The 17,445-nt window shown below is 48.4% G+C and overlaps 1 protein-coding gene across 1 annotated transcript in view; it reads left to right on the forward strand.

Annotated features, from left to right (window-relative positions):
- pomt2 (protein-O-mannosyltransferase 2) overlaps window positions 1–17,445 on the forward strand; it is a 242,484-nt gene that overhangs the window by 152,321 nt on the left and 72,718 nt on the right. Inside the window, exon 14 of the mRNA XM_086002508.1 lies at window positions 13,726–13,817. Coding sequence (XP_085858634.1) covers window positions 13,726–13,817 — 92 coding nt within the window. The remainder of the gene's footprint in view (window positions 1–13,725; window positions 13,818–17,445) is intronic.

Consider the following 17,445-nt stretch of genomic DNA (forward strand, 5'->3'; position numbering starts at 1 on the left):
TGCACAGTCACCAGCATGAGGCACCACTAACGAAGAAGCACTTTCAGGTCACAGGATATGGAATAGTAAGGAACAATCAAGGACTTTGGCTTGGATTGAGCAAGTTACGGAGTGTCTTTAAAAGGAAACACTAGGGATCTTGGAGTCTGTTACGGTCATTGGGCCCACCTGGGGCCAAGACATTGTGGTGGCAAAACAGCAAGAGGCGTCAAGCGTAGGTCCCTTGCAGTCAGAATCAGGGGAATTTATCATGGGGAACAAAGAAATGGCAGACCAATTAAATACATATTTTGGTTCTGTCTTCACAAAGGAGGACACAAATAACCTCCCAGAGATGTCAGGGAACATAGGGTCTGATGAAAGGGAGGAACTGAAAGAAATCAGTATTTGTAGGGATATGGTGTTAGGGAAATTGATGGGACTGAAGGCCGATAAATCCCCAGGGCCTGATAATCTACATCCTAGGGTACTTAAGGAAGTGGCCCTAGAAATAGTAGATGCACTGCTGGTCATCTTCCAACATTCGATGGAATCTGGAACAGTACCCATGGATTGGAGGGTAGCTAATGTTACCCCACTATTCAAAAAAGGTGGTGGAGAGAAAATGGGGATTACAGATCGGTAACCCTGACATCGGTAGTGGGGAAAATGCTGGAGTCCATTATAAAAGATGTAATAGCAGAGCACTTGGAAAACAGTGACAGGGTCGGACAAAGTCAACATGGATTTACAAAAGATAAATCGTGCTTGACTAATCTACTGGAATTTTTTGAGGATGTAACTAGTAAAATAGATAAGGGAGAACCAGTGGATGTGGTGTATTTGGACTTTCAGAAGGCTTTCGATAAGGTCCCGCGTAAGAGATTAGCGTGTAAAGTTAAGGCACATGGGATTGGGGACAAGGTATTGACTTGGATAGAGAACTGGTTGGCAGACAGAAAGCAAAGAGTTGGAATAAACGGGTCTTTTTCCGAGTGGCAGGCAGTGACTAGTGAGGTACCGCAGAGATCAGTCCTTGGACCCCAGCTATTCACAATATATATTAATGATCTAGACAAGGGAACTAGATGTAATATCACCAAATTTGCAGATGACACAAAGCTGGGTGGGCGTGTGCTGTGAGGAGGATGCCGAGAAACTACAGGATGATTTGGACAGGTTGGGTGATTGGGCAGAAGCATGGCAGATGCAATATAACGTGGATAAATGTGAGGTTATCCACTTTGGTGTCAAAAACAGGAAGGCAGATTATTATCTGAATGGCAATTGTGCTGCCTTTCTTTAGGAATTTATGTTAGTTTTCCAGTTAATTCAGGGGTTTGAGTAATTTGGGTCGATTTCCATTGTGTGCCGCCACCTAGTGGATATTTGAGGGCAGAATAGCAATAGATTGGGAGATGGGTAAGTGCAACGAGACCTGGTTGTCCTTGTGCACCAGTCGCTGAAGGTAAGCATGCAGGTGCAGCAGGCGGTTAAGAAGGCAAATGGTATGTTGGCCTTCATAGTGAGAGGATTTGAGTACAGGAACAAGGATGTCTTGCTGCAGTTGTACAGGGCCTTGGTGAGACCACACCTTGAGTATTGTGTGCAGTTTTGGTCGCCTTATCTGAGGAAGGATGTTCTTGCCATGGAGGGAGTGCAGCGAAAATTTACCAGGCTGATACCTGGGATGGCAGGAATGACGTATGAGGAGAGATTGGGTCGATTGGGCTTGTACTCGCTGGAGTTTAGAAGAATGAGAGGGGATCTCATTGAAACTTATAAAATTCTGGCAGGACTGGACAGACTAGATGCAGGAAGGATGTTCCCGATGGTTGGGGAATCCAGAACCAGGGGTCACAGTCTTCGGATATGGGGTAAGCCATTTAGGACAGAAATGAGGAATTTCTTCACCCAGAGAGTGGTGAACCTGTGGAATTCTCTACCACAGAAGGCAGTAGAGGCCAATTCATTAAATATATTCAAGAAAGAGTTGGATATATTTCTTAAGGCTAAAGGGATATGGGGAGAAAGCAGGGACAGGGTACTGAATTTGGATGATCAGCCATGATCGCATTGAATGGCGGAGCAGGCTCGAGGGGCCGAATGGCCTACTCCTGCTCCTATCTTCTATGTTTCTATGTCACAGGGCTTCATAATATCCAAGGCTAAGAGGACGAGGTTATTTTGTGGAGAGGGCATTATGGGATTATTGGTTGAGGTATTTTCAAGGGCAGGCATGAATACCCTGGTGGGGCACTCGGGTAAAGAAAACAGGCATTGTTTATATCCATTGAACTTGTGGTATTTTCTCACTGAAAAGAGACGGTTGAGAGGTGATGTGATTGCTGTTTATAGAATTCTAAAGGGACTAGATAATGTAGACCATGACCAACTGTTTCAACCTTGTCCAGAACAGTGGAATCGGAGGACACGCCCTGCGCTTGAAGAGGGTATATCAAAGCTAATCTGTGGCGTGGAAACAATATTTCAGTGAGTGAGTGGTCAATCTATGGCGCAGACTCCCTTGGGAGACGGTGGAAGCAGTTAGTATTGATTCATTCAAATGCAAATTAGATAGATTTCTTTCAGAAAATAACATTTTGGGATATAATGAGTAATTTGAGACATGACGTGTGGGGAGTGTCGTTTGCTCGAGAGGAACAGTGACTTTGGACCTCTGGTTCCCAAAGCTCTCCACCACTGGGGGTTTTCCTCGCTTCATGCCTGGGTCTGTTGTAGACTCATTGATAGAGATTGATCACTGTGATTAGTCAACAACTCCATTATCGTTGTATCATGGGACTACCAGGATGGTAGAAGGCGAACTAGACGGACCTGGGTTCCTGTGTAACTCAGTGGTGTACAGGGACAAGAAATAACTGCTCGGATGAAGTGGAATTCTCCTTCTGATGATTGAAGGGTGTTTTTGTTTATTTACAGAATGGAACTGGAGATTCAAATGATTTCTGGAGAATTGAGGTGGTTGGGGGACAGAATGGGGATCTGATTAAAGTTCTGAGAAGTAAAATTCGACTAATCCATGTGGCAACTGGCTGTGTCTTGTATTCCTCTGGGAAATCCCTGCCCAAGTGGTGAGTCTGTTATTGGCTGATCCAAGTATGTCTTCTGCAAACCATCAGCTCATTCATAGGAAATGTTGTGTAGGTACTTTGCGATATAGGTGCATGACCCATGTAACCCTGATATCCCATATCTATATATATAAAAGAGCTCTTCTGTCTGTCTGTCCATCCGTTCTCTATACGTCTGAAAGTTACAGAGCGTACCGACGCGCGCGTCGCCTCAAAAGAAAGCTTGCGATTCCGGACCGGTCATAGGCGTATTTACGTTTCGGCTGGACAAAAATCCCGCCCGCGGTATCCCAAAAACGTTCAGCGTTCCGCTCATTAGCATCTCATTAGCGACCGTGTGACGTCGAGGTCCACCAATCGGACGGCGGGTTCCTTCCTACAGTTGAGTGTCGAGTGACTCGACAATTGACCAATCCTACGCTTCGGTGACCTGACCGGTCGACCAATCGGTGCGTGTGTGGGCGGGCCTTATCCTTCTGAACCGAGGTGAGTGGCCGCCATCTTGATTTTTCACAATTTTTTCCCCCACACTTTCTGTGTGTAAGGAAACTAAGGTAAATATTTTAATGATGTGTTAGGGAATTAAATAACAATTTAATGGGGGGGGGGGGGAGAGCCTCGGGAAATCGCCGGCGGGGGGGGGAGGAGAGCCTCGGGAAATCGCCGGGGGGGGGGGGGGGGAGAGCCTCGGGAAATCGCGGGGGGGGGAGAGCCTCGGGAAATCGCGGGGGGGGGGGGGGGGAGAGCCTCGGGAAATCGCGGGGGGGGGGGAGAGCCTCGGGAAATCGCGGGGGGGGGGGGGAGAGCCTCGGGAAATCGCGGGGGGGGAGAGCCTCGGGAATTCGCGGGGGGGGTGGAGAGCCTCGGGAAATCGCGGGGGGGGGGGGGAGAGCGCCTCGGGAAATCGCGGGGGGGGGGGGGAGAGCCTCGGGAAATCGCGGGGTGGGGGGGGGGGAAGAGCCTCGGGAAATCGCGGGGGGGGGAGAGCCTCGGGAAATCGCGGGGCGCCCGCACTGATTGCGCATGCGCCGCCCGCACTGACCGCGCATGCGCCGCCCGCCCGCCCACAGCGGCCGTCCATCAGCCGCGCGATACGCGGGGGACCTCAGCTCCGGACCTCAGGCGCTAGGCAGGGGGAGGGGCCGGAGAGAGGGACAGAGGGGAGGGAGAGGAGGGGGAGGGAGAGGAGGGGAAGGGAGGGGAGGGTGGGATAGGACAGGGAGAGGGAGAGGACATGACAGGGAGAGGGGGGACACACAGGGGCAGGGAGACCAAGCGCCCCAAAATTGCCCACTGACCGCGCATGCGCCGCCCGCCCGCCCACAGCGGCCGTCCATCAGCCGCGCCATACGCGGGGGACCTCAGCTCCGGACCTCAGGCGCTAGGCAGGGGGAGGGGCCGGAGAGAGGGACAGAGGGGAGTGGGGGAGCGGGGGTGGGGGTGGGCGAGGGGAGGGAGACGGGAGGGGAGGGAGGGATAGGACAGGGAGAGGACATGACAGGGAGAGGACATGACAGGGAGAGGGGGGACACACAGGGGCAGGGAGACCAAGCGCCCCAAAATTGCCCTCGCAACGCGGGGCTCCCCAGCTAGTCTTTTATAAATGGAACCACAAGCCACATTGGTAATTGATCTTTCCCTGTCGCCAGATTCCATGATTGGGTTCTTCCATCTCAAGAATTGAATAAACAATAGACACTTAAACCATGGAGGCCATTTGGCTCATGTCTGTGTTGGCTCTTACTGGAGCAATTTAATACTTCTCCCATTACCTCCCTCTCTCCCCATAGCCCTGTATCCATATCCTCCGTACTATGTGCAACACCGCGTGACGGTCACTAGCTTATAGAAAAGATTTGGAATTGAGCAGAACAGGAAGAATATTGACAGCTCTGCTTCAAACAAAATTTTCCCTCAACCAATCTGTGTAGCAAAGCATTCCATTTCCTAACCTCTTTCCTTACTCTTAGTGACAGTTTAAAATTAATGGCCCCTCCCCATGGACTCCACAATCTTGAGGAAATGCTCTTCCCCTATTCACTCCGTGAAGACCCTTTGTCATTTTAAAGACCCCTATTAAAACTCCTCAGCCTTCTACGTTCCAGTGGAAATAGTCCCAATAATGAAAGGGTTTGATAGGGTAGGTGTAGAGAAAATATTTCCGCTTGTGGGGGAGTCCAAAACTAGAGGTCATTAATATAAGATAATCACTAATAAATCCAATAGGAAATTGTGGAGGAACTTTACCCAGAGAGTGGTTAGAATGTGGAACCTCTACCACAAGGAGTCGTTGAGGCGAGTAGCAGAGAGACATTTAAGAGGGATAGCACATGGCGGGGGGAAAAGGCATTGAAGGAATAAAAACAGAAAATGCTGGAAATACCCAGCAGGTGAGCAGCATCTGTGGAGCGAGAGAAACAGAGTTAACGTTTCAGGTCGATGACCTTTCGTCAGAACTGGAACAAGTTAGAATGTAACAGGTTTTAAGCAAGTGTCGAGGCAGAGAAAGGGGGGAGGAGGAGGAAAGAACAAAAGGGGAAGGTCTGTGGTAGGGTGGAAGGCAGGAGAGATTAAATGACAAAAGCGACGAAGGTGAAAGGAGATCATAGAATCATAGAATGGTTACAGCGCAGAAGAAGGCCATTCGGCCTGTCGAGCCCGTGCCGGCTCTCTGCAAGAGCACTTCAGCTAGTCCCACTCCCCCACCCTCTCCCCGCAGCCCTTCAGCTAGTCCCACTCCCCCACCCTTTCCCCGTAGCCCTTCAGCTAGTCCCACTCCCCCACCCTCTCCCCGCAGCCCTTCAGCTAGTCCCACTCCCCCATCCTCTCCCCGCAGCCCTTCAGCTCGTCCCACTCCCCCACCCTTTCCCCGCAGCCCTTCAGCTAGTCCCACTCCCCCACCCTTTCCCCGCAGCCCTTCAGCTAGTCCCACTCCCCCACCCTTTCCCCGCAGCCCTTCAGCTAGTCCCACTCCCCCACCCTCTCCCCGCAGCCCTTCAGCTAGTCCCACTCCCCCACCCTCTCCCCGCAGCCCTTCAGCTAGTCCCACTCCCCCACCCTTTCCCCGCAGCCCTTCAGCTAGTCCCACTCCCCCACCCTCTCCCCGTAGCCCTTCAGCTAGTCCCACTCCCCCATCCTTTCCCCGTAGCACTTCAGCTAGTCCCACTCCCCCACCCTCTCCCCGTAGCCCTTCAGCTAGTCCCACTCCCCCACCCTTTCCCCGTAGCCCTTCAGCTAGTCCCACTCCCCCACCCTCTCCCCGTAGCCCTTCAGCTAGTCCCACTCCCCCACCCTCTCCCCGCAGCCCTTCAGCTAGTCCCACTCCCCCATCCTTTCCCCGTAGCACTTCAGCTAGTCCCACTCCCCCACCCTCTCCCCGCAGCCCTTCAGCTAGTCCCACTCCCCCACCCTCTCCCCGCAGCCCTTCAGCTAGTCCCACTCCCCCACCCTTTCCCCGCAGCCCTTCAGCTAGTCCCACTCCCCCATCCTTTCCCCGTAGCACTTCAGCTAGTCCCACTCCCCCACCCTTTCCCCGTAGCACTTCAGCTAGTCCCACTCCCCCACCCTTTCCCTGTAGCCCTTCAGCTAGTCCCACTCCCCCACCCTTTCCCCGCAGCCCTTCAGCTAGTCCCACTCCCCCACCCTTTCCCTGTAGCCCTTCAGCTAGTCCCACTCCCCCACCCTTTCCCCGCAGCCCTTCAGCTAGTCCCACTCCCCCACCCTTTCCCCGTAGCCCTTCAGCTAGTCCCACTCCCCCACCCTTTCCCCATAGCCCTTCAGCTAGTCCCACTCCCCCACCCTCTCCCCGCAGCCCTTCAGCTAGTCCCACTCCCCCACCCTTTCCCCGCAGCCCTTCAGCTAGTCCCACTCCCCCACCCTTTCCCCGTAGCCCTTCAGCTAGTCCCACTCCCCCACCCTTTCCCCATAGCCCTTCAGCTAGTCCCACTCCCCCACCCTTTCCCCGCAGCCCTTCAGCTAGTCCCACTCCCCCACCCTTTCCCCATAGCCCTTCAGCTAGTCCCACTCCCCCACCCTCTCCCCGCAGCCCTTCAGCTAGTCCCACTCCCCCACCCTCTCCCCGTAGCCCTTCAGCTAGTCCCACTCCCCCACCCTCTCCCCGCAGCCCTCCAGATTTCTTTCCTTCAGGTACTTCTCCAGTTCCCTTTTGAAAGCTCTGATTGAGTCTGCCTCCTCCAGCCTTTCTTTATTTCCTTCCCACTATTCATTAGTCTATAATAAACACTCAATACGGGAATAGTCACCACCTTATTCCTTAACTCTAACCAAATAGATTCAGATTTCCCACAATCCCCTATGTTCTAGACTTGTAATGGAATCTTTGATCAATATTCCCACTTCTCCTCCCTCTTTCCTGCTCTCTCCCTCCTGAATATTCTATAACCAGGCATGTTCAGGTCCTAGCCTAAGTCCAGACTCCTCGAATGGTGTGATATCATCTTCCTCCACCGTCATTTATTCCCAATGCTTTGTGCATTTATGTACATGCAACTCAAACCTGCCTCTGTCTGTTTAGTAATCTTACTCTTTTCATCCCTTCTCTTTCGGTTTTTTAATTATTTTGTGTATTTTCCCTTATTCTTCGCTCTCTTTTCTTGCCTTCTGCTTCCTGGTCTTGTTCTTTTCTCTTCACCCCTGCCATATAATTTTAAACCCTCCTCCACAGCTCCAGTTAATCTCCCAGCAGAGACTTTGGTTCCAGCCTTGTTCAGGTGAAGCTCATCCGTCCCGTATGAGCCACTACTGCTCCAGAACCGGTCCCAGAAATCTGAAACCTTCCCTCCTACACCACCTCTCTCATTCCCTGTCCATTCTGAACAGGTCACTTCTGCCCAGAACTGTTCCCACTGTCCCAGGAATCTCAACCCTTCCCTCCTAGCACCATCACTCCAGCCATGCATTTAATTCCCTTATCGTACTGTTCCTGTACTAACACGTGGCACTGGGAGGTCCTGGTCTTTGATCTATCTCCTAATTGCTGAAACTCCCTTTGTAAGCCCCCAATTCTCTTTCTTCCTGTGTCATTGCTTCCAATCTGAACCATGACTTTCTACTGTTCCCCTTCTCTGTGGAAATAGTTTTCACCCATTGATTGATATATCCATACCCTGACACCTGGGAAGCAGTAGACTTTGCACTCTGTGTGAAGTGCTTGTGTATTTTATTGACTGGAACCTGCCCCCACGTTACCTCTGCACTTCACTTCCCTTCCCTCTTTGATATCTCTTTGCTCCATAGTGGTGTGGTTTTGCTCATGGTTGTCACCGTTGTTCAGCACCCCCTATCTCTTTTGTAGACTGACAGATGTTCACCCACTTCTTTCCTTATCAACTTACTCTGCCTGTGCGGGGAACCTCCTACAACGTGGACTCCAGGAACCATTCGGTCTCCTGAATGTGGTGGAGTGTTGCCAGCTGCACCTTAAGCTCAAACATTGAGCTCGAGTGCAAGCAGACGGAGACACTTCCTGCCAATGTGGTCATCCTGGACACACAGCATCCAGGACCTCCCACAGCGTAGGTACTGCATATCATAGTCTTCAGCTGCCTTCTCCATACAAAACTAAACTTTTCAACAATTCAGTGAGTTACCTCTTTGGTATAATTCTAAGCCAACTGCATCTCGATGCTTCACTCCTACTGAGGCTAAACTCCACACTCTCCTGGTCTTTTGTACTCCACTGGTCTTGCTGTTGAAGACTAATGTTGAGAACTTCTCTTCAATCTCGTGCCTAACTCCTTAAACTTCCTCTGAAAGAACTCGTGTGTTCATCTGCCATTGGTTCCAACATGTACCAAAACTTATGGCTGCTCTACTTCCCTTTCCAGAATTTCATTCGCTCGTTCCATGGTAACCTTCACCAGGGAGGCAAAAATACCATTTGTGATTTCTGGTTATGAATGCATAAGTGGCTATGTAGTCCCCTGACTACAGAACCTCTTGCTGCTACTAATCTCCTATTCTTGGGGTCTGTCATTCTCTCAACCCCGTGGATTACATGCTCTACGATGCTACATTGTAACTCTAGAATACTCTACCTGATGCACTCACTGTCCAGTAACTCAGGGTCTCCCTGCACCTGTCTCCTGCTGCTGTGGTTGCTCACCCCCGTCTCTCTCTCTACACTATCTCTATGCCTTGAGCTGTCATAGAATGGTTACAGCACGGAAGAAGGCCATTCGGTCTGTCTGGCCCGTGCCGGCTCTCTGCAAGAGCACTTTAGCTAGTCCCACTCCCCCGCCCTTTCCCCGTAGCCCTGCAAATTTCTTTCCTTAATATACATACCCCCTTTGAAAGCCGTGATTGAATCTACCTCCACCACCCTTTCAGGCAGTGCATTCCAGATCTTAACCACTCGCTGAGTAAAAACGTTTTTTCTTACGTCGCATTTGGTTCTTTTGCCAATCACCTAAAATCTGTGTCCTCTGGTTCTCGACCCTTCTGCCAATGGGAACAGTTTCTTTCTATCTACTTTGTCCAGACCCCTCAGGATTTTGAACACCTCTATCAAATCTTCTAGATGGCCCTAGAAATAGTAGATGCATTGCTGGTCATCTTCCAACATTCGATAGACTCTGGAACAGTTCCCATGGATTGGAGGGTAGCTAATGTTACCCCACTATTCCAAAAAGGTGGTAGAGAGAAAACGGGGCATTACAGGCCGGTAAGCCTGACATTGGTAGTGGGGAAAATGCTAGAGTCCATTATAAAAGATGTAATAGCAGAGCACTTGGAAAACAGTGACAGGATCGGACAAAGTCAACATGGATTTACAAAAGGAAAATCGTGCTTGACTAATCTACTGGAATTTTTTGAGGATGTAACTGGTAAAATAGACAAGGGAGAACCAGTGGATGTGGTGTATTTGGACTTTCAAAAGGCTTTTGATAAGGTCCCGCATAAGAGATTAGCGTGTAAAGTTAAGGCACATGGGATTGGGGGCAAGGTACTGACTTGGATAGAGAACTGGTTGGCAGACAGAAAGCAAAGAGTTGGAATAAACGGGTCTTTTTCCGAGTGGCAGGCAGTGACTAGTGGGGTACCGCAGGGATCGGTCCTAGGGCCCCAGCTATTCATCACAATATATATTAATGATCTAGACGAGGGAACTAGATGTAATATCTCCAAGTTTGCAGATGACACAAAGCTGGGTGGGCATGTGTGCTGTGAGGAGGATGCCGAGAAACTCCAGTATGATTTGGACAGGTTGGGTGATTGGGCAGATGCATGGCAGATGCAATATAATGTGGATAAATGCGAGGTTATCCACTTTGGTGGCAAAAACAGGAAGGCAGATTATTATCTGAACGGCAATAGATTGGGAGAAGGGGAAGTGCAACGAGACCTGGGTGTCCTTGTGCACCAGTCGCTGAAGGTAAGCATGCAGGTGCAGAAGGCGGTTAAGAAAGCAAATGGTATGTTTGCCTTCGTAGCGAGAGGGTTTGAGTACAGGAGCAAGGATGTCTTGCTGCATTTGTACAGGGCCTTGGTGAGACCACACCTTGAGTATTGTGTGCAGTTTTGGTCGCCTTATCTGAGGAAGGATGTTCTTGCCATGGAGGGAGTGCAGCGAAGATTCACCAGACTGATACCTGGGATGGCAGGAATGACGTATGAGGAGAGATTGGGTCGATTGGGCTTATACTCGCTGGAGTTTAGAAGGATGAGAGGGGATCTCATTGAAAATTATAAAATTCTAACAGGACTAGACAGACTAGATGCAGGAAGGATGTTCCTGATGGTGGGGGAGTCGAGAACCAGGGGTCACAGTCTAAGGATAAGGGGTAAGCCATTTAGGACTGAGATGAGGAGGAATTTCTTCACCCAGAGAGTGGTGAACCTGTGGAATTCTCTACCGCAGAAGGCAGTTGAGGCCAATTCATTAAATATATTCAAGAAGGAGTTAGATATATTTCTTAAGGCTAAAGGGATCAAGGGATATGGGGAGAAGGCAGGGACAGGATACTGAATTTGGATGATCAGCCATGATCTCATTGAATGGTGGAGCAGGCTCGAGGGGCCGAATGGCCTACTCCTCCTCCTATCTTCTATGTTTCTATACTCAAATCCTCTTGTAATAAAGGCCAACATACCATTTGCTTTCCTAATTGCTTGCTGTACCTGCATGTTAACTTTCAGTGATTCGTGTACAAGGACACCCAGGTCCCTCTGAACACCAACATTTCCCAATCTCTCACCATTTAAAAAATACTCTGCTTTTCTATTTTTCCTACCAAAGTGGATAACTTCACATTTCTTCCATTCGCCATGTTCTTGCGCACTCACTTAGCCTGTCTATATCCCCTTGAAGCCTCTTTGCATCCTCCTCACAACTTACATTCTCACCCAGCTTTGTATCATCAGCAAACTTGGATATATTACATTTGATCTTCTCATCCAAATCACTAATGTAGATTGTGAATAGCTCAGGCCCAAGCACTGATCCTTGCACTACCCCACTAGTTACAGTCTGCCAACCCGAAAATAGCTCATGTCCTTTAGGGAAGGAAATCTGACGTCCTTACCTGGTCTGGCTGATCTGTGACTCCAGGCCCTCTTGTGTGGCACCTTATCGAATCCCTTCTGAAAATCTAAATACACCGCATCCACTGATTCCCCCTTATCTTTTCTTCAGATTCATCGAACACGATTTCCCTTTCATAAATCCGTGTTGACTCTGCCCAATCCTATTATTATTTTCTAAGTGCCCTGTTACCACGTCCTTAATAATAGATTCTAGCATTTTCCCTACTATTGATATCAGACTAACTGGTCTGTAGTTCACAGTTTTCTCTCTTCCCTCCTCTCTTAAATAGTGGGGATACCTTCCAATCCAAGGGAACTGTTCTAGAATCTATGGAATTTTGGAAAATGACAACCAATGTATCCACTATCTCTATAGCCACCTCTATCAAAACCCTAGGATGTAGGCCATCAGGTCCAGGGGATTTATCGGCTTTCAGTCCCATTAATTTCTCCAGTACTATTTTTTTTTACTAATACTAATTTCTTTCAGTTCCTCATTCTCGCTAGACCCTTGATTCTCCACTATTTCTTGGAAGGTTTTTGCGTCTTCTTCCGTGAAGACAGACACAAAGGGCTGGATTTTGCCAGCCCTGGGGAGGCGGGACTGCTGGGAAAATGGTAGAATTTGGGGGCGGCTGCCCAACCCGCCTCCATGCCATCTTGCCAGGAGGCGGGTAGCCGACCCGTGCCGGGTCCTCGAGGCAGGAAGGGGATTCATGCCAATTAACTGCCTGTTAACAGGTAGTTAACGGGCAGTTTTTTGGCTAATCCCTATTTTGAGCCCTGAAGTGTGGGCTTCCCGACAGCTCCGAACCTCGCCAGGGTCAGCGAGGTGGGCCGTCGGTCTGCGGGGGTCGGAGGGACTGAGATGTACGGTGGGCAGATGAGTAATGGGTGCATGTGTGCAGAGGTAAGTGTGTGAAGTGTTTTAATAAGTTTTACTTACCTTTACTTCTTCCTGCAGGCTTCCTCCCTTCAGGTCTCGGGAGCCCCTCAGATCACCGGCACAGAAAGCAGAATGGCCGCTGAACTGTCAAAAGCTGCAGCCTTCTGCTTTCTGGTCAGGAAGGCTTTCTAATTGAGTCTTGAGTAAAGACACAACTTAGAAGACAGATTGTCAGTGTTTGACAGCTTCACAGAGCTGTCAAACAATGACATTTCATCTGTCAAAAGCTCTTGACAGATGAAACGGCACTCGCTGACGTCACCTGTAACCGGCTTTCCCTTAAATGGCCGCCTGAGCCCGCTGGGCGGGCTTAACAGGTCAATCAAGGGAAAATAGCGTGGGTTGGCCACAAGTCGATGGAGGCGGGTCTAAAACCCAACAAGTGGGAGTCCCGCCTCCAAAAGCTCCCCATTGACAAAATCCAGCCCAAAGTATTTGTTTAATTTCTCAGCTATTTCCTTATTCCCCATTATAATTTCTCCTGTCTCAGCCTGTAAGGGACCCACATTTACTTTCGCTAATCTTTTCCTTTTTACATACCTATAGAAGCTTTTGCAGTCTGTTTTTATGTCTCTCGCTCGTTTACTCTCATTCTATTTTCTCTTTCTTTATCAATTTCTTGTTCCTCCTTTGCTGAATTCTAAAATCCTCCCAATCCTCAGGCTTACGACTCTTTTTGGCAACATTATAAGCCGCTTCCTTTGATCTAATGCTGTCTTTAACTTCTCTTGTTAGCCATGGTTGGACCATAGAAACATAGAGATAGGAGCAGGAGTAGGCCATTCGGCCCCTCGAGCCTGCTCCGCCATTCAATGCGATCATGGCTGATCATCCAAATTCAGTACCCTGTCCCTGCCTTCTCTCCATATCCCTTTAGCCTTAAGAAATATATCTAACTCCTTCTTGAATATATTTAATGAATTGGCCTCTACTGCAGGGTTTTTATGCCTTAAAGGAATGCATATTTGTTGTAAATGATGTATTAATTCTTTAAATGCTAGCCATTGCTTGTTTACCATCATCCCTTTTAATGTAGTTTCTCAATCTACCTTCGCCAACTCGCCCCTCATACCAAAGTTTATTTCATGAGTGCTGCTTTACTGCTTCAACACTTGAAAATTTGGCGCTCACTTGTGCCTCTGTGGTCTTTGGTGTTTCTAGGGGTTGGGAGCAGGTTGAAGTCAGCTGCAGTCCGTACCTTAAAGAAACCCCCAACTCATTGTGGAACATCGAGGACCATGTCAATGTCAAATGTAAGTGGCTGCTGCAGTGATTGTAATAATAAACCTCTCGTGACTAAAATCTGACCCTTGGCTTGATCATTCAGTACATAGGAAACCCATTAATGAGTATTTTTTGGTGCATAGATAGGTTGTCCGCAAGAGTATGAATGGAGATGTGTTTATAGAAACTGTTAAGACTGCGTTGTCTCTCTACGGGCACAATCATTAATAAATGCTGGGACTGCTGCACCATTACCTTCAAGAGTAGTAAATGCACATAGTTACTAACATTTCACCTAGCACCTTAACATAGACATCCTAAGGTGCTTCATGAGGGTGGATGGGGAGAGAGAAGTATGATGCTGAGCAGCAATTGGAACCAAAAATGAAGTCAAAGAATTGCCCTCCCTCTCTCCCCATTCCACTATCAGAAGGCCTGACTCAAAAGAACAGAGAGTATGAACCTGGCTGTCGGCCAGAGGAGATTGCAGAAGTAGGGTGGAGTGAGACTATGTAGGGATTTGTAAACAAGGATACCAGTGCACTGCTAAATTCTTGTATTCATTTTTTTTAAAAACTTTATTGCCCTCTAAATGCTCTATAAAGTTGCAGATGATGGCAGAGTTATTCTAAAATGATATCAGCCACCACTTAAACACAGCGGCCACCTTTGACCTATCTGTTCCTTCTAACTAATTAAAGTCCCTTTCTGAGGCATGGCATCATCTCACTGTTCTGTGCCCATCTCTCCAGAAATTCCTGGTTTGAATCCCTCTAGTCCAGTGTCTGCCCTGGGAAAAATCATGAATATATCCTGTATGACGTTGATGGTGGTGCACTGTCCCTCCTTATCCTGCTCAATCTCTTCAGTGTTTGAGACTATTGGTCATATTGTCGTCCTTCACTGCCTCTCCGCCATGGTCTGGCTCCATGCTACTGCCTGTGCGTGGTTTCACTTCTCACTATCTGGATGGCTTATTTCCTCTCCCACATTGTCACCTCAGGAATTCCCCAAGGATCTATTGTTGGGATGGTGGGGCCCTTTGTTACCTCCATGGTGCACATCCTTGGGCTCACCTTCCACACATACTGGTGATAGACAGCTCTACCTCTCCATCACTTCTCTTGACCCTGCTACCAATTTTGTGCTGCCGGACGGCCTATCCAACATCAAGCCTTGGATGAATTCGGGCTTAGGAACATGAGAATTGCTAGACGATAAAAGACCAAGGTTTATCTAGTTTGCCTTCTACCATCCTGGAGTCATATTGTGCAATAATAATAGAGCTGTGACTTATCATGGTAATCAATCTCTTATCAATGAGTCTGCAACAGACCAGGACATGAGGTGAGAAAAACCCCTCGTGGTGGAGAGCTCTGGGAATCATGGGTCCAAACTCACCTTTTTTTCTCCAAGCTTAAATAGTGAGCAGGATCATAGCAGACTTCAGGAGGACATAGACAGACTGGTGAAATAGGCAGACACATGGCAGATGCAATTTAATTGGCTAAGTGTGAAGTAATGCACTTTGGGAGAAACAACATAGAGAGGCAGTATAATCTAAATGGTACTATTTTGAGGGGGGAGCGGTGCAAGAACAGGGTTCTGGGGGTGCACATTCTCAAATCCTTAAAGGTGGCATGGAATTGAAGGCAAATTATTGACCTACTTAGGAAATTGGCTGAGCGGCAGGAGACAGAGTAGGGATAATGGGCAGCTATTCTAATTGGCAGGAGATGACTAGTGGTGTCCTGCAGGGATCGGTGTTAGGGCTTCAACTATTCACCATATTTATTAACGACTTGGATGATGGGAAGGAAAGTCATACCGATGGCACAAAGATGGGCAGCATTGTAGATGAAAGTATAAAATTACCACGAGATATTCATAGATTCAGTGAATGGATAAAACTCTGGCAAATGGCGTTCAATGTAAGCAAATGTGAGGTCATCCACTTTGGACCTAAAAAGGATCGAACAGGGTACTTTCTAAATGTGAAAAGCTGAAAACAGTGGATGGCCAAAGAGACTTGGGGGTTCAGGTACATAGATCTTTAAAATGTCATGGACAGGTGCAAAAAAATAATCAAAAAGGCTAATGGAATACTGGCCTTTATATCTAGAGGACTGGAATACAAGGGGGTAGAAGTTATGCTGCAGCTGTACAAAACCCTGGTTAGACCACACCTGGAGCACTGGGAGCAGTTCTGGGCACCACACCTTCGGAAGGATATATTGGCCTTGGAGGGAGTGCAGCGTAGGGTTACCAGAATGATACCTGGGGTTAGAACATAAGAACATAAGAAGTAGGAGCAGGAGTCGGCCATACGGCCCCTCGGGCCTGCTCCGCCATTCAATAGGATCATGGCTGATCCGAACCTAGACTCACGTCCACTTCCCTGCCCGCTCCCCGTAACCCCTAATTCCCTTATCAGCTGGGAAACTGTCTATCTCCGTTTTAAATTTATTTAATGTCGCAGCTTCCACAGCTCTCTTGAGGTAGCAAATTCCATCGATTTACTACCCTCTGAGTGAAGAAGTTTCTCCTCATCTCAGTTTTAAAACGGCAGCCCCTTATTCTAAGATTATGCCCCCTAGTTCTAGTCTCACCCATCAGTGGAAACATCCTCCCCGCATCCACCCGATCAAGCCCCCTCACAATCTTATATGTTTCGATAAGATCGCCTCTCATTCTTCTGAATTCCAATGAGTAGAGGCCCAACCTACTCAACCTTTCTTCATAAGTCAACCCCTTCATCTCAGGAATCAACCTCGTGAACTTTCTCTGAACTGCCTCCAATGCAAGTATATCCTTCCTTAAATAAGGAGACCAAACTGTTCTCAGTACTCCAGGTGTGGTCTCACCAATACCCTGTACAGTTGTAGCGCGACTTCCCTGCTTTTATACTCCACCCCCCTTGCAATAAAGACCAACATTCCATTTGCCTTCCTGATTACTAGCTGTACCTGCATGCTAACTTTTTGTGTTACATGCACAAGGACCCCCAGGTCTCTCTGTACTGCAGCATTTTGTAATCTCTCTCCATTTAAATAATAATTTGCTTTTTTATTTTTCTTACCAAAGTGGATAACCTCTCACTTTCCCACATTATACTCCATCTGCCAAATGTTTGCCTACTCACTTAGCCTGTCTATATCCCTTTGCAGATTCTTTACATAGATAGAAAAATAGGAGCAGGAGTAGGCCATTCGGCCTTTCGAACCTGCTCCGCCATTCAATATGATCATGGCTGACCTCTATCTCAATACCATATTCCTGCTCTCCCCATACCCCTTGACGCCTTTTGCGTCTAGAAATCTATCTATCTCCTTTTTAAATATATTCAGTGACTTGGCCTCCACAGCCCTCTGTGATAGAGAATTCCACAGGCTCACCACCATCTGAGTGAAGAAATTTCTCCTCATCTCAGTCCTAAATGTCCTACCCTGTATCCTGAGACTGTGACCCCTCGTTCTAGACCCCCCCCAGCCAGGGGAAACATCCTCCCTGCATCCAGTCTGTCTAGTCCTGTCAGAATTTTATACGTTTCAATGAGATCCTCTCTCATTCTTCTAAACTCTAGTGAATACAGGCCTAGTCGACCCAATCTCTCCTCATACGACAGTCCTGCCATCCCAGGAATCAGTCTGGTGGAGC

The sequence above is a fragment of the Somniosus microcephalus genome, chromosome 12, assembly GCF_052327205.1.
Source record: "Somniosus microcephalus isolate GS21.2 chromosome 12, FLI_Smic_1.0, whole genome shotgun sequence".
Lineage (NCBI taxonomy): Eukaryota > Metazoa > Chordata > Chondrichthyes > Squaliformes > Somniosidae > Somniosus > Somniosus microcephalus.